Source organism: Melanostigma gelatinosum (genome assembly GCF_949748355.1).
Source record: "Melanostigma gelatinosum genome assembly, chromosome: 12".
Classification (NCBI taxonomy): Eukaryota; Metazoa; Chordata; class Actinopteri; order Perciformes; family Zoarcidae; genus Melanostigma; species Melanostigma gelatinosum.
In genome coordinates this window covers 15581105-15595306 of record NC_136645.1, presented here as the reverse complement: position 1 = coordinate 15595306, position 14202 = coordinate 15581105, and the positions used below count along the sequence as shown (strand labels likewise).

General features: G+C 47.4%; 1 protein-coding gene across 7 annotated transcripts in view; it reads right to left on the bottom strand.

Annotated features, from left to right (window-relative positions):
* The window catches only part of LOC306785781 (uncharacterized protein), a 97177-nt gene that overhangs the window by 52235 nt on the left and 30740 nt on the right, over nt 1-14202 (bottom strand). For all 7 annotated transcript variants that reach the window (XM_079280266.1, XM_079280271.1, XM_079280272.1 and 4 more), the window contains exons 13-16: nt 13030-13065; nt 11244-11273; nt 11110-11136; nt 10529-10582 (exon numbers count right to left, since the gene is read on the bottom strand). In XM_079280266.1, coding sequence (XP_079136392.1) covers nt 10529-10582; nt 11110-11136; nt 11244-11273; nt 13030-13065 — 147 coding nt within the window. The remainder of the gene's footprint in view (nt 1-10528; nt 10583-11109; nt 11137-11243; nt 11274-13029; nt 13066-14202) is intronic.

Genomic DNA, 14202 nt, shown 5'->3' with positions numbered 1-14202 from the left:
AGCTGTCACAGTTAACAGAGCGTCCTCGCTCAGGTTAACTCAGTGGGAAACTAGCTAAAACAAAAGCTGATACTGGGACTGCGTCCATCAACTTTGTATCCTTACGGCTGTCACAGTTAACAGAGCTGTCACAGTTAACAGAGCGTCCTCGCTCAGGTTAACTCAGTGGGAAACTAGCTAAACAGAGCTGATACTGGGACTGCGTCCATCGACTTTGTATCCTTACGGCTGTCACAGTTAACAGAGCGTCCTCGCTCAGGTTAACTCAGTAGAAAACTAGCTAAACAAAGCTGATGCTGGGGCTGTAGCCATCAACTTTGTATCCTTACAGCTGTCACAGTTAACAGAGCGTCCTCGCTCAGGTTAACTCAGTGGGAAACTAGCTAAACAAAAGCTGATACTGGGACTGCGTCCAGCAACTTTGTATCCTTACGGCTGTCACAGTTAACAGAGCGTCCTCGCTCAGGTTAACTCAGTGGGAAACTAGATAAACAAAGCTGGTACTGGGGCTGTGGCCATCAACTTTGTAGCATTACAACGATCACAGTTAGCGGAATGTGCTCGCTCAGGCTAACTCGGTGAATGCTAGTTGTACTAAATCAGCATTGAGGTTGTGCCCATGGATGGTTTTGACGCATTACGGCTGTCGAGTTCGCTCCGGCTAACTAGAAGCTAATACTCGGTGTGTCCATTGATTGTTGTAAACATTATGGACATATCGGTAGCGGATATCAGTTAGCAGAGTGCCCTCGCTCAGGCTAACTGGTAGCACACCAAGAGTTACAGCGCCTGTCCAAGTGGAGAGTGTCCTCGCACTGTAAGGACTGTGGGTTTTTTTGTCCGTTTTTCACAGTAGCAGAGTGCTCTCGCTCAAGCTAACTGGTGGGACACCAATATCGGCAGCAACTAGTTTAGTGAAGAGTGTCCTCGCCCCTCTCACTATAAGGACTTTGCCTGACCTGTTTCCACAGTGGCAGAGTGCTCTCGCTCAAGCTAACTGGTGGGACACCAATATCGGCAGCAACTATCTTAGTGAAGAGTGTCCTCGCTCCCCTCTCACTGTACGGACTGTGGTCTGTGTTGTCCGTTTTTACGGTAACAGAGTGCTCTCGCTCAAGCTAACTGGGGGGACACTAATATCTGCAGCAACTATCTTAGTGAAGAGAGTGGGCTTAGAGAGTGTCCTCGCCCCTCTCACTATAAGGACTTTGCCTGACCTGTTTCCGCAGTTGCAGAGTGCTCTCGCTCAGGCTAACTGGTGGGTCACCAATATCCGCAGCGGCTGGCTAAGGGAAGAGTGTCCGAAGGATCACTCGCCACTGACTGCCCCCTGCCTGTTCTCTCAACCTTCAGCAGAGCGCTCTCGCTCGGACTGATTGGGAATTCCGCATAAACTAGTGGGACAAGGGTTCCCCCAGAATCGCGGCCATGTTCAACTCTCCCGGCTGTAGGACCTGTATAGCTCCTCTTCAGCCGGAGGACGGCCCTGACCTCTTGCCCTAGCAGGGAGAACCCAGGCAGGACCTGCGGCATCACGCCTTGAGCAGTAAGGTCTGCTAGGCTGGCCGAAGTGGAACACCTGATGCGGGAGGTCTACCTCCCCCTGTCAGGGCAGCTGAATCCAGACCAACCTACCCTGGTCATTGGTATGGCGCTTGCACGCCGGGCATACACAGCAGCTGGAGCATCCACCTGTGAGTGCCTTCTTCAGGCACCTTCCCGCCCTCACCACCTTTTCTGTTCCTCCCTCCGAGGAATATCTGAGGGAGTTGCGTGCATGGTGGAGACACCAGGGCTCTCTCCCGCCTTACATCAGACCATGCAGGAGGTGGCAAATCTGGCCTTGCACGTATGCCAGCCAGTTCGACGACTATGGCGTCCATCAGTTTCCCCTGAGGAGACTCTGAGGCCCGATGCCAGGTGCCCTCGACCCAATGTCGGGTCAAAGATGACCTGCTATCCAGGGCTTAGGACACAGCAGCGCTGTGCACCGTATCGACAACTCCCTCTCCCACCTCATGCTTTCCCTCGCAGATTCTCTGCAGCGGGCTACTTCGACGCTTCTGCTCAGTGATGCTTCATTGCAGGCGTTTGCGCTCATATCGAGGGAACGTGGATGTATGATGTCCACCCTGGTTCAGACTCGCCGCCAGGTTTGGCTGGCGCAGTCACCCCTATCTGAGACATGTAGGAGGACCCTCCATACTGTCCCAGTGGAGCCTGGTGAGCTGTTCGAGTCAGCTGCTGTACAGGCGCTTCAGCGGACTGTTAGAGCTAGCCAGACCTGGCAGCAGTTCTCTGGTCTTTGCAGGGACATGCCTGCACCCCCAGACCTAGGGGTCCCATTTTTGGCCCACAAGGCCGTTTCTCAGCCTCCAGCTTACCCTAGTAGCGCAACAGGCCTCGGCGTCCTGCTGAGAGGCCGGACCGCTACCTATACAACCCTACTTACGTCCCCGTCCCCCCCGGCAGGGGTGCCAGGAGATGTCTCCAGGCCGGCTGTCAGGGTTCTTTCTCCCATCAGCGGATTTCCAAGGGAGAGTGGTGCACGTCTATCGACGCCTGTTCCCATGGTGCGTCACCACAACTTTCAGTCCTGGGTGCTTCCATTCGGACTCTCCCATCTCCCCATGGGTGTCCACAGTGTGTTACTGCTGTCCTTTCCCCCTGCAATCGCAGGGCGTGAACATACTGCCGTACTTAGACGACTGGCTGACCTAGGCGCCGTCCCGGCTTCAGGCGCCACAGGACACTGCTCGCCTTCTCTCACGTGGCCCGGTAGGCCTCAAGGTGAACATGGAGAGGAGCTACCTGAGCCCTTCTCAGAGCATAACCTTCATTAGGGTGGCCCTATGAGGGCCTGTCTGTCGCCCCAGTGCGGATGGCTGAACAGCCTTCACTTGGATGCCAAGTGGCACAGATACAGGGCAATAATATTATCGAAACAGTGTCTATTCATCTATTCACTATCCCCATGGAGGGAGTGCATATCTGGCGAACAGTGTCCCAGGAACCGAGCCCCAGGGGCTCGGTTCCATTCCACCAGGAGATTGTCACAACAGTTACCTGCCTCTCAAGGCGGGTGCAGGGTGACAGAACGGGACAGCCTGGGGGCAGTTGTCTGCTGAAAGACCGCAGGTCCAGGTTCTAGAGCTAGCGCTCGAGCACTTCCTTCCATGTTGAAGGGAAAGCATGTGCTTGTCCGGTGGACAGCACCTCTGCTGTGATTTCCCATGAACTATCGATGGGGCACCAGATCTGCAGAAGTTGCTACGGGGATCACCGTGGCCTTCTGACTTGGGAGGCCCCTCGCCTGACCAGCCTGTGGGCAATGTACCCACCAGGAGAATGGAACAAGGTTGTGGTTTTCCTGTTCCGTTACAAGCCTCCACCGGGAGAGTGGCGGCTGCAGCCAGACGTGTCGACCCACTGCCCCCACTGGGTCTCCCTGACGGAGGACCAGCCCTCTGGGTCAAGATGCCCTGGCTCACACGTGGCCAGAGGATCTTCTTTATGCCTTTCCACCATTCCCTCTGCTTTTGCTGTAGGCTTGTCAGAGTTCTTCCCCGACAGGAGGGATCTCCTGTCGCAACTAGAGGGTCGGATTTGGCATTCCAATCCCTGCCGCCTTCAATTAGGGGTCACGGGAGGGCCCGACCGGATGCTGAGTGGCTGCATAGAACCAGTCTGACGGACTATTCTGAATGCCAGTGCGCGGTCTACCTGCCTGCAGTACAAGAAACAGGTGGAAGCTGTTCTCCGACTAGTGTGCGGCTCAGAACAAGGTCCCAGTACAGCGCCCCGTGCCTGCTGTACTGAGTTTCTACAGTCTCTCCTGGATAAGGGCCGGTCTCCCCTGCATGGGACCTACCCTTGGTACTGGACAGCTTATGCTTGTCCTTTTGAACCCCTGGCACAGGCGGAGCCTAGATGGCTATCAGCAAGACGGTTTTCTCCTTGCTGTCAATTCAGCTCAATGTGGGGGCGAGCTGCATGCCCTATCAGTGAAAGAATCATGTCTGAGGTGGAACTCAGATGGCTTGGGTGTCACTTTCTGGCCTAAGGCAGTGTTTCTCCCAAGGGGGTGGATACGGTCACATATAAACCGGCCTATCCAGCTGGCAAAGTTGACCCCCCCCCCCCCTCGCCCATCGGGAGAGGAGAGGTCAAGGCTGCTGTGCCCAGTGTGGGCCCTCAGAGCTTATATGGCAGCCACCGCCTGCATAGTCAGTTATGGTGAGCCTAAGAAGGGCTGTGCTCCTTTTTAAGGGAAAAAGGAAAAACGGCACCTGTCCCACTGGATAGTGGAGGCCATTGCCGATACATACAAGGCGAGCGGCTGCGCTCGGCCATCCGGGGTGAAGGGTCACTACCAAGAGTGTCTCCACACCGAGGGCAAGCCTGAGTGGTGTGCCTGTGGGGGATACATGTGCGGCGGCCTCAGGGGCATCGCCGAGCACATTCACCAAACACTACAGAGTTAACGTTGCCGGCCCTCACCCACTGGGGAGGGTTCTTGGCCAATTTTCTCTGCCGGAGCTATAAGGGGTAGTTACTGTGCTTCCTCGTGACTCTTTTGGTATAAGTCATCCAGTGTTAAGCACTGCCTCTGGCGGTCAGTAAGGATGAAATAGAACGAAAGTTACGGACGTAACTACGGTTCTATGAATCCTGGATGACCGCCAGAGTTCTTGGTCACTCGGAATCCCGTGAACTCGCGAGAAGATTCCATAGGACTGAGCTCAGGATGACACCGGAACTTATAGATGACGGTGGTCATCCGAGGTCACACGTGACTTTGTTGATATAAATATTCGACCTGCGCATGCGCGAGACGGGATACATCCAGTGTTAAGCACTGCCTCTGGCGGTCATCCAGGATTCATAGAACCGTAGTTACGTCCGTAACTTTCGATTTACTGTATCACCCGAATCAGCGAAAGCCTCCCATGGAGAACTTCTGGCAGGAAAGGCTGGTATTCTCACCAGGGACTCGTTACTTCATAATCTCACCCTGCAGGTGCTCTGGTAGAGGTCAACAGTCTGTTACAGTTGCATCGCTGTTCATGTCTGCCTCCACCTATGGAGCAGGAAACCGCCGCCAAATGTCCCAGTCCCAACACGCCGAACAATATCTCTTTCCCTATCACTGTCACTGCCTGCCTCGGTCCCTGCAGACAAACACAGACTGATCCAAGCGGACCTGAGCCAAGTGCATCAGATGTAATATGAATATTATATATACTGCGGTGGCTCAATTATCTCAAAACAACATTAGCTGGACCCTGTAGAAGAGAGTCAGCTGCATTCGGGTTACGGCATGCATTTGGTTTTCAGAGAACAGCAGCCTTTGTCAAACCAAATTGGGTTAAATGACAAACGCTATTGTGTAGCGAGGATACATCGACTTCGTTTTAAAGTAGATGAATGTTATTGTATCCAATCTGACACTAATGTTTTGACCTGCATTACGCCATCTAGAGAATACCAGTAGGATACTGCGCATGTGCTCGTGCACTTTGTGCAGAGAGAAATCGACAGCTTGGTAGTAGAGAAAATGGCACAAGTGAAATGTTATAGTTGTTCCCTGGTGTGAAAGACAACATTTGACCAGTCGTCTGACGGGAATAGTGGTCAAATGGATTTCGTGGTGTCGAGTGGTGTGGTTATATTCAATTGAATACCAATGTCCATTCCCCCTATCACCAGTGGTGGCCATTCAAAAATCACCCTGAAGCCAAAGAAGAAGAAGAGTGCACAGCTGAAGACCTGACCAAGGCAAGAAGCGCGTTGCACATGATAGTGACGCTGTTCAGCGAGTATTGCTCACAGCCTTTCTTGGTAGAGGAGGCCGAGGTGGTGGACCCATAAGGCAAAAACCCAGAGCTGGATTACAGGAAGGACAATTGGTCCAGCGAGTGCATCAACCGGAAAGTTCCGCCACCAAAAACACAGCGGACTCCGTGAAGAGGACCAGCTCTACTTTGTAGATATGAAGGACTCAGTCTTATCTAACGAAAACACAACACATCTTAGTTTCAGGTGCAAATACACTCATGAAAACGTCATTGTTCATATTATATCACATATCTGCTAATAGAGCCCCCGAAATTCTACACACTGGCCCTTTAAGCATCCAATGTACGGATGACCTTTTGAGACATATGCTGGCACAAGGACGAAGGAACAAAATATGTGGAGAAAAACATGCCTTTGGCTTTGGTCAGGAGTTACAGACAGCTGTCTCAGTCATTCAGCACAGGGCTTGAATGGAAAATGTAAACACCACTATCACTTCCAAACGACACAATTACCTCACTCTTCTTTGGAAATCTGGACCATTCCAGTTGCAAGCAAAGATAAGACAAACAATCTTTTCTACCGCTTTGACAGGTTGTATCCACACCACTTTAAAGTGCCCAGGCAGCTGTCGCTGAGGTTTGTTACATATTTTGACACGAGTGAAGAACCGAAAGTGTGCCCGCACGACAATTACTGACGTGCATTGATCTGGGACCGTGCTATCACATGATGTGAAGTGATGACAGCTGACGAATGCGATGTGACAGCAGTTGACCATCTCTGCCATATAACTGGAGGAGAGTCGATTTACTGTCTTCAACAAGTGAACATCAAGTTTGCACCAAAGTTCTTCGCTAGTTTCATTCGACTTCCGGCATAAGCTGTACATGCCTTATGACATCACTAAATGTGCTGGGGAAATAAAAAGCACTCTGGTTCAAGGCTCCATACTGCTGCATGTCTACAGTCACAGGATATGAATGCATTCAAGCTAAACCTTCTGCGAGTGGCACATCAAATGATTTAGTGAGAAAATGATTCTTTCCAGATTGGAAGTCTCTCTTTAAATGCTTTTCCCTCCACTAGGTCATCTTGTGTGGCCTAGCAAGTAATGGTCTCCGAGCCTTTTCACCTTTATTGTGACTTTTGTCCTCTCTCCTTGACATATGAGGCAGGCATCTCATGTGGCACCGTGTCATCCACCCACATCCACAGCTGAGGCACGCGGACGAATATTCCCATGAGAAACAGGAGCCATTTAACAGGGGAGAGACACTAGAGACAATTCGGAAGGCAGGCAGTTGAAAATGTCACCTCTTACCTGATGGTTTAAGTCTTTGCAGCATCAAAGATGACAGAAATCTCTTCACCTCATGCACGATAAAAGATACCTGCATGTTTCTTACTGAGCTACGAATCACCAGTTATCAATCCATATCATTTGCAAACTGTGCCAACTAGTTCACTCTCTAAGCAAAACAACTAAATAAATAACCAACCATCTCAATTTAAATAAATAAAATAATAAATCAGTCAGAGGATCTACACTGCATTATTCATTTGAAGAGAACACATACGTAGACAGAGCAGTTGTGCTTCCTCTCGGTCTTGCTGGAGTTTCATCATCTCTGCACTAGCACAGCTACAGCATGTCAGAACAAACAGTACTTGGCACAGTAGAGGCCCTCGGCTGATGAACGGCGATTTAAAATGTGTTGCATACACATTATTTAGATTCAGCAAAATGCACCGAAAGGAATCAAAGAAGAAAGTAAATCGTTTTTTCAACCAAAATAATATCGCAGTATGTATAGAGAGAATCTATTTATAAGGCTACACAGGTACATTTATACCACTAATAAGGCTTGATGTGGTGTTAGGCATGGATTACAACTCCAAGACCCACCTTGTAATGGGGGATTCCTTAAGGTGATTATTTATCAATCCACAGGAACCTACTGCCTTGCCCAGGGGTGAACCCACTCACATCCCTGTGCCAACTACCGAAGCAAAAGTATGCTGGGAAGACTTGTCACGGCATGAATAAACCAAGCTTGCCGTGGCATTCCAGTGCATTTTGGCTTTAAGGAAGCAGTGCGCATTGACCAGGCAAGCGTAGGTTTATTTTAAGCATGCAAAAATATGTCATTTGGTACTATTGCAATGCTTTCTGCCACCAAATCCCACATCACTTTTGTATGCGCACAACACTTTATTAACACTTACAGTCCCTCGAATGTATATATTGATGGGTGTCAGCCAGACGCTTCTCTGCACTGCATGCTGTACGAGAATACAAATACAAATGACTACACTGAAAACTCTAAAATTCCAAGGTTGTTCCCTTCAGCATGCGCATATCTCTTCTCCTCAACCTGTGTAGGAGAGGGTCAGCCAACAATGACAACACAGAGCTTAGCACAGCATCAGAGCACCTGATTTATATTTTACCACAATGCAGTTGGTGAGGGGGACATATCCCTTTTTCACTGGTGCGCCCCATCTTCTGTTTTGATCTGTTGTAATGTGCCACTGAATCCCAAAGTCATACTCTTTGCCTGCCATTCTGTGTCAATGCCATCCATAATAGATAAAACCAAGCCATTCCCATTACTATTGATGGCAATGTGTAATGTGGGGAAAATACATTCCCATAAATTCATAGATATGGTTGGACTGGCCCTTACCTCCACCCTGAGAAACTGAATTAGCCATCCATCAGGGTAATAATATAAAATCAGGATTCTGTGAATGTTCTACACGGGGTCCCGGAGGGGGCTGGGTGACTGCCCTTGATAGCCACTCTTGCATATGTTGCTTTGAGCTTCAGAGAAGGATCAGTGAAAATGGCATCATTCCTCTTCTCCACGCTATGCCCTCCACATCTCCTTGGAGTAAATCTAAATTGCCTCGAGTGCTTGTATTTTCCTCAACAATTAATTCAAGTGGACAGTGTGAGAGATGTTCTGGCTTGAATCTAAGGCCTTTTGAAAGCTTTCTACTCCCAGCTATTCTATGAAGGTTTCGGAGTGGTCACTCGATGTCAAGATATTCTGCATCACTTGTGCATCAGCTACGGCTCTTTGTAGAACCGATAAGTCGAAAGCGTGGACAAGAGTTGCTAATTGGGTGAGAGTCTCTCGCTGGATCAGCTGGCCACTAGCTAGCCCCTGATAATGATACATGTCCACCTCCCTAAAATAGGCTGTCAAACTGCAGAAACACAGATCGGTCAACAACTTCGAAGGCCACATGTGACTCGTGGAGCTAAGAATAAGCAGAAACCTTAGCACATGAACAGTCACCATGTAGTCAGCCAGTCATCAAAGACAGGGTATTAATAGATCAGAACTGTGTCTTCAGCAACAGCTACTACAACAACAGCAGAACGTCTGAAATGGCCAGCTTAAAGCCCCGTGGCTGTTTCACCTACAACATCTTCAAAGAAACAACTAGTGCAGGAATATTACGAGTACATAGGAAACCAAGAAGCCACAACATCAAACGCAGAGTGACTTTCTATTCCTCAACACCAATTATGATTGAAAGATTCATCATAAAACTGTGTTCCAGAATAAAAAGCGGACACCATTATCCCGGCCCCTTTGGCGCTTTGTGCCTACTTAACACCGAGCTGATGAAGTGCAAGGACAACATTGACAAAACCCCAACAAAACAAACTCTGAGCTCACTTTTAGATCCTGTTACTTCATGCATTGTGGGAAATGATCCATTGAGAAATAATACAACTGATGACAGGTCATAAATTGTTCCTGTTATGGGACCACGTTTTGAGTTTGAGTGTATTCACAAACAGAGGGGGGAATTCTTGAGATACTTGTGTCCAGATGCTCCAAGTATTGTGCATCATCTCGGCTCTTTCGTAATCTGAAAACAACGTTTGCCAGACCTACACACGGTTGCTCTATGGCTCGACCTGCTACACAGTTATATGTTATATTTTGCTCCAGCGACAACATCTTCCTGTTTAATGACCATTTTCTGTCATATAAGCCGGAATACTGAGTCGGGAGAGCCTGTTTTTAATCACGGTGACACAGGTCGATTGGACACAAAAGGACACTCTCTCTCCACCTGTTCTTGAACACTGCCTTTCAGCTGTGATGTCTGGGAACAATAACATTCTTGCTGTTGGTCTTCAGCCCACCATAGCGTTATAATCACCCAAAAAGAATGTCTGAACACCATGCATGATATAAAAGTACTTTTCAAATGAACCGGACTTTTGCAAATGTTCCCACGCAGACTGATGGTTTTATGGTACAAAGCTCTGAAAAGCAGCCCTCCTATTGTAGTAAATGTATGGTATGTACCGGTACTTTTCATTTACAACACAAATCCTGACACTTGTATTCCGAACCACAGTTACTCCAGTCAGAGGTGACAAATAAATACATCTGGTGGAATGTTTCAGTTGATTTAGTCATGGACATAGTCTCCCAAATGAAGCTGACCTTTTGGAAACTTAATAATGCGTGCTGCCGGACAAACTGTGAGCGTGTGTGACCCCTTGGCCATGAAGCCCATTAATTAATTGTCAACAAGCCCACCCCTCTCTTGTCTCTCTGCTACAGATCATCTTAGCCTCCCTTAAAACAACAACAGCCACTCAGCTGCTGTTTGGCCTTTTCCCTGGCCAGGTCCTCTCAGTCAGTACAACCACCAGCCAGGAAACACAACTGGTGGACTGTTGGTGTTTACTCACCCTTTTGCCCTCTTTGCCTGGTTCCCCTGGCTGACCCGGCACCCCAGCAAATCCCTGGGGAATAGGACAGACATCATAGTGAATTGGGTGCTACATTCATGCGGTATTGCGGGAAGATATTATGGCTTGCTTCTTGTAAAAGCAGATGCAGACAGATGTTTGTGTCATATGTTCCCAACAGACCAGTGGATAAACAGTGGGCTTATTTGCAGTGATAGGAGAGGCAGCATTAGCTTCGTTAAAATTGCATGAATAGATAGAAGGGAATATGTACAGCTGCAGTTTCAGGATCCAGGATCCCTTTAACAGGCAACGTTCAGCCTCAGAGGATCAAAGCATCTCATTAGTCTACACAGTATCTTGATAAGGAACAATTAGTAAGTTAATCAAGGTACATACTGAGTGGTGATTTTGTTTGGGAGTTCTTGTGCGAAGATATACTTATTGTGCTTCAATAATTGCTGGTTGAACCTAATAGTTGTACTTGGTTGCTTGAGAACATTATATATGCACTCTGTCCAACGAGAAACAAACAGAGGACAATGAGATACTTCAATGAAATGAAGCGATGCATGTATTACCTCCTCTCCTTTGTCACCTGGTGGGCCCTGAATGTGACAAATAACAAGTTATGTAAACAAGAAAACAAAAGCATGAACTCAAAAAGTACAGAATGTTTCCATATTTCTGATGAAAACAACATTAACTTGGGTACCTGATCTCCTTTGAGACATTCTTTGTCAGCCTAGGAATCAATCAACAATCAAAAACAGTCAGTCAGCCTGAAAGCAAGACTCCCGTCATTCATAGATTGTTGAACGACACATGTTTTCCAGTTATAGGTAAGCAACACAGTTGGTCAGGAGGTGATTATCTTTGGCTGCGATGACCCCGAAGAGAAGTCAGGGCATGGCTATTACAACTCCCCAGACGCCCTGCTGGCCACTGTCATTAAAGGGCAGACAGAGTCGTCTATCCACCAGCCCACAGAATGGACACAAGGACACATACAGCATCTCGACTTTCAAAGACTGGCCGAATAATTGGTGTCCTCTTTCAATTGGCATCCAAAAGTCAAACTCTGTTGACTTTTCTTGGAAACAGCTGCAGAAATGGACATTCGATAACATATGTCTTTCACGTTAGTCAGAGGCCTCATGCAAAGAAATAACAATGAAAGAAAAGAAAAATGAACAAGGAGGCTGACAGCCCGGAGATATTTGCAGCTGTATCTATAAGAAAAGAGTGACAGCGCTGACCTGTGACACCCTAAATAAAACATGCCTTAGTCCATGCAGTGCTTTCGATTATAAATCAATTATTCATGTACAGCGGTACAACTTTTGTTGGCTTGTGAGAACAGATTTTTGACCTTGGATACTAACAAGCAATACAATGTACAATGCAAATTCACCCACTGCTTTAATAACTTCCTCACAACAGTTTCTGCTCAAACTCACCACCCAATTCACTGGCATTATGTGAGGAGGTTTTGCAAAAAAAACATGTTCGCTTTACAGGGAAAGAGTGTTGTTTTGCTTGTCCGTTAAAATTAGCTTTGGAGAAAAGCTAATGGATGGCAGCAGTGTTCCGTGGGTATCGTAGGCACTGTGGTGGCATAAAAGGGGCAAGCCAGAAGCAGTAGGACACAGTTTTTGTATCACTCCAGTGGTGATCTAAACTGGCAGACAGATCCCCTCATGATGTGTACATAATTAGCTAACCACCCACAGTACACCTTTAATCTCCAGCAGCCGCCAACTCCCTGGCTACAATGCATCGAGAGCGTGCGTGTGTGTGTTTGCATCTGTGCCCACACATTCACTACATGCCATGATAGGTGACGAAGCATCTGCTAGTACATATGTCTGCTGTCCACTTGACACATGTACCCTCAATTTGTGTGGGCACTGGAATGAGCACATTTCTGGGTTATGTTCTCTGTCCTCTCGCTTTTACAAGACCACAGAGGAGGCGCTCGTACAGCCAGTCCAATTATGAGATCGAAATACATAAAGTGCGCTGTTGTTCTTCCCTGGTGTCTGCAAAGAAGAAGTCAGCAGGGACAGTCACCAACCCAAAAAGTGCATTCTCTCACCCATGTGGGATACAGCCAGCGACTACCTGTCAAACCTTCACCCCCCCCCCCCCCCCCCTGAGGCTCGGAGCTCTATTCTTCTCTGCCTGGCTGCTCATCCTTATCCTTTTTGGCCGAAGTGAGGAGGCCCACTGAGCCCTGTCTATCTGCTCCTTGTTTGACCCATTCCCAGGTAATGGTAACGTGACACAGACACTGCTCACCTGAGTGCCTCACTTTCCATCTCTGTGGGCCAGACATTTTAACACCGTGTGTAGCACCCGGTCAGCCAAAAGGCTGCGATATTTACAAAGCTCAGTCCAGCTATTTCAGTTCACACCCCCATGAGCCCATTTCAATATTTATACTTCTTTTGAATGTCCTTACAGCATAATGAGATGCAAATGTAACAGTGTGAACTTACAGGCAGCCCCGGATCTCCAGGCAGACCTTCATCACCCTGTGAACGAAGATAATAATGAGTAAAAAAGACTTAAATCTTCAGTCAACTGCATCTTTAACATTCTGTTTGCATTAGAAATGGCTACAGCTATATATTTTTGACTTTTAAACATTTAGCCTAAAGGCCAGTCATAATGTTTGTGATAAAAACTGAAGGTCAGGTTTTTACTATGCGTAGCAGTAATATCTCAATATGCACTACGGTATTTACAGTACGTCTTAAAATGAAGTCCGATGTCTTTCAAACTGCCAGATTGGCTCACAGGCTGGTGCCATTAAATGTGACAGGCCTTAAAATAAACACAGCCGTACTATATCATGTAAAAGCTTTGCAGTACAGTATTGACAATGGCCAGGTATGATAACATTGTTTGGTGACTGTGACATACGGGCAGTCAAGAACTATTTTTTTTTACGCATTACCCAATGTAAGCAATGATCTCGCATGCTTTTTACTGCTTCACTTGTTTTGTGCCCTTTCAGATAAAACTCATGTATCATTGTCCAATATTGCTGTGGTCTCTCCCCTTTACACCGCAATCCCAACAGTACGTTATTAAGCTCTGAGTTGAGGATCAGCGAACTTTAAATCTGGCAATACCTGTTCATCAGATGTGGATGAAGGGGGAAAAAAAGCTGTTTGTAGATCATATCCATTTTGTTGTCTCAATGAATGTCACAGCTAAAATATGCCTGCTATGGGATATGCAAGGGACTCATTACTTTATATTCCAAATCTGCCTCCCTCTGTCAGTTTCAATACAAACAAAGGTTCTCGCCACCGCCATCCCCACCATCCCATCCGGAAAATAGGATAAAATGCGCTGTGATTCTCTGTTGTCTTCACAGAAACACACAGACCTCATTATAACTTCAAGGCGGGCAGACAGAGCATTGCACCTACAATTATGTGATGAGTTCTTCCAAAAGACAACAACAACAAACAAAAAAAGCCCCAATAAGGGAGGAAAAGAATGAAAGTGCTGGAGATATATGGCAACTAATTACAGGAAGAACATTTCATCTCATACCTGGAAAATAATCCCACAATGGGATGAAACGAAAAAGTAAAGTTTAAAACAGACCAATATTTTCTGCATTGCAACAAGAGTTTATCTAATTCATGTCAGTGATG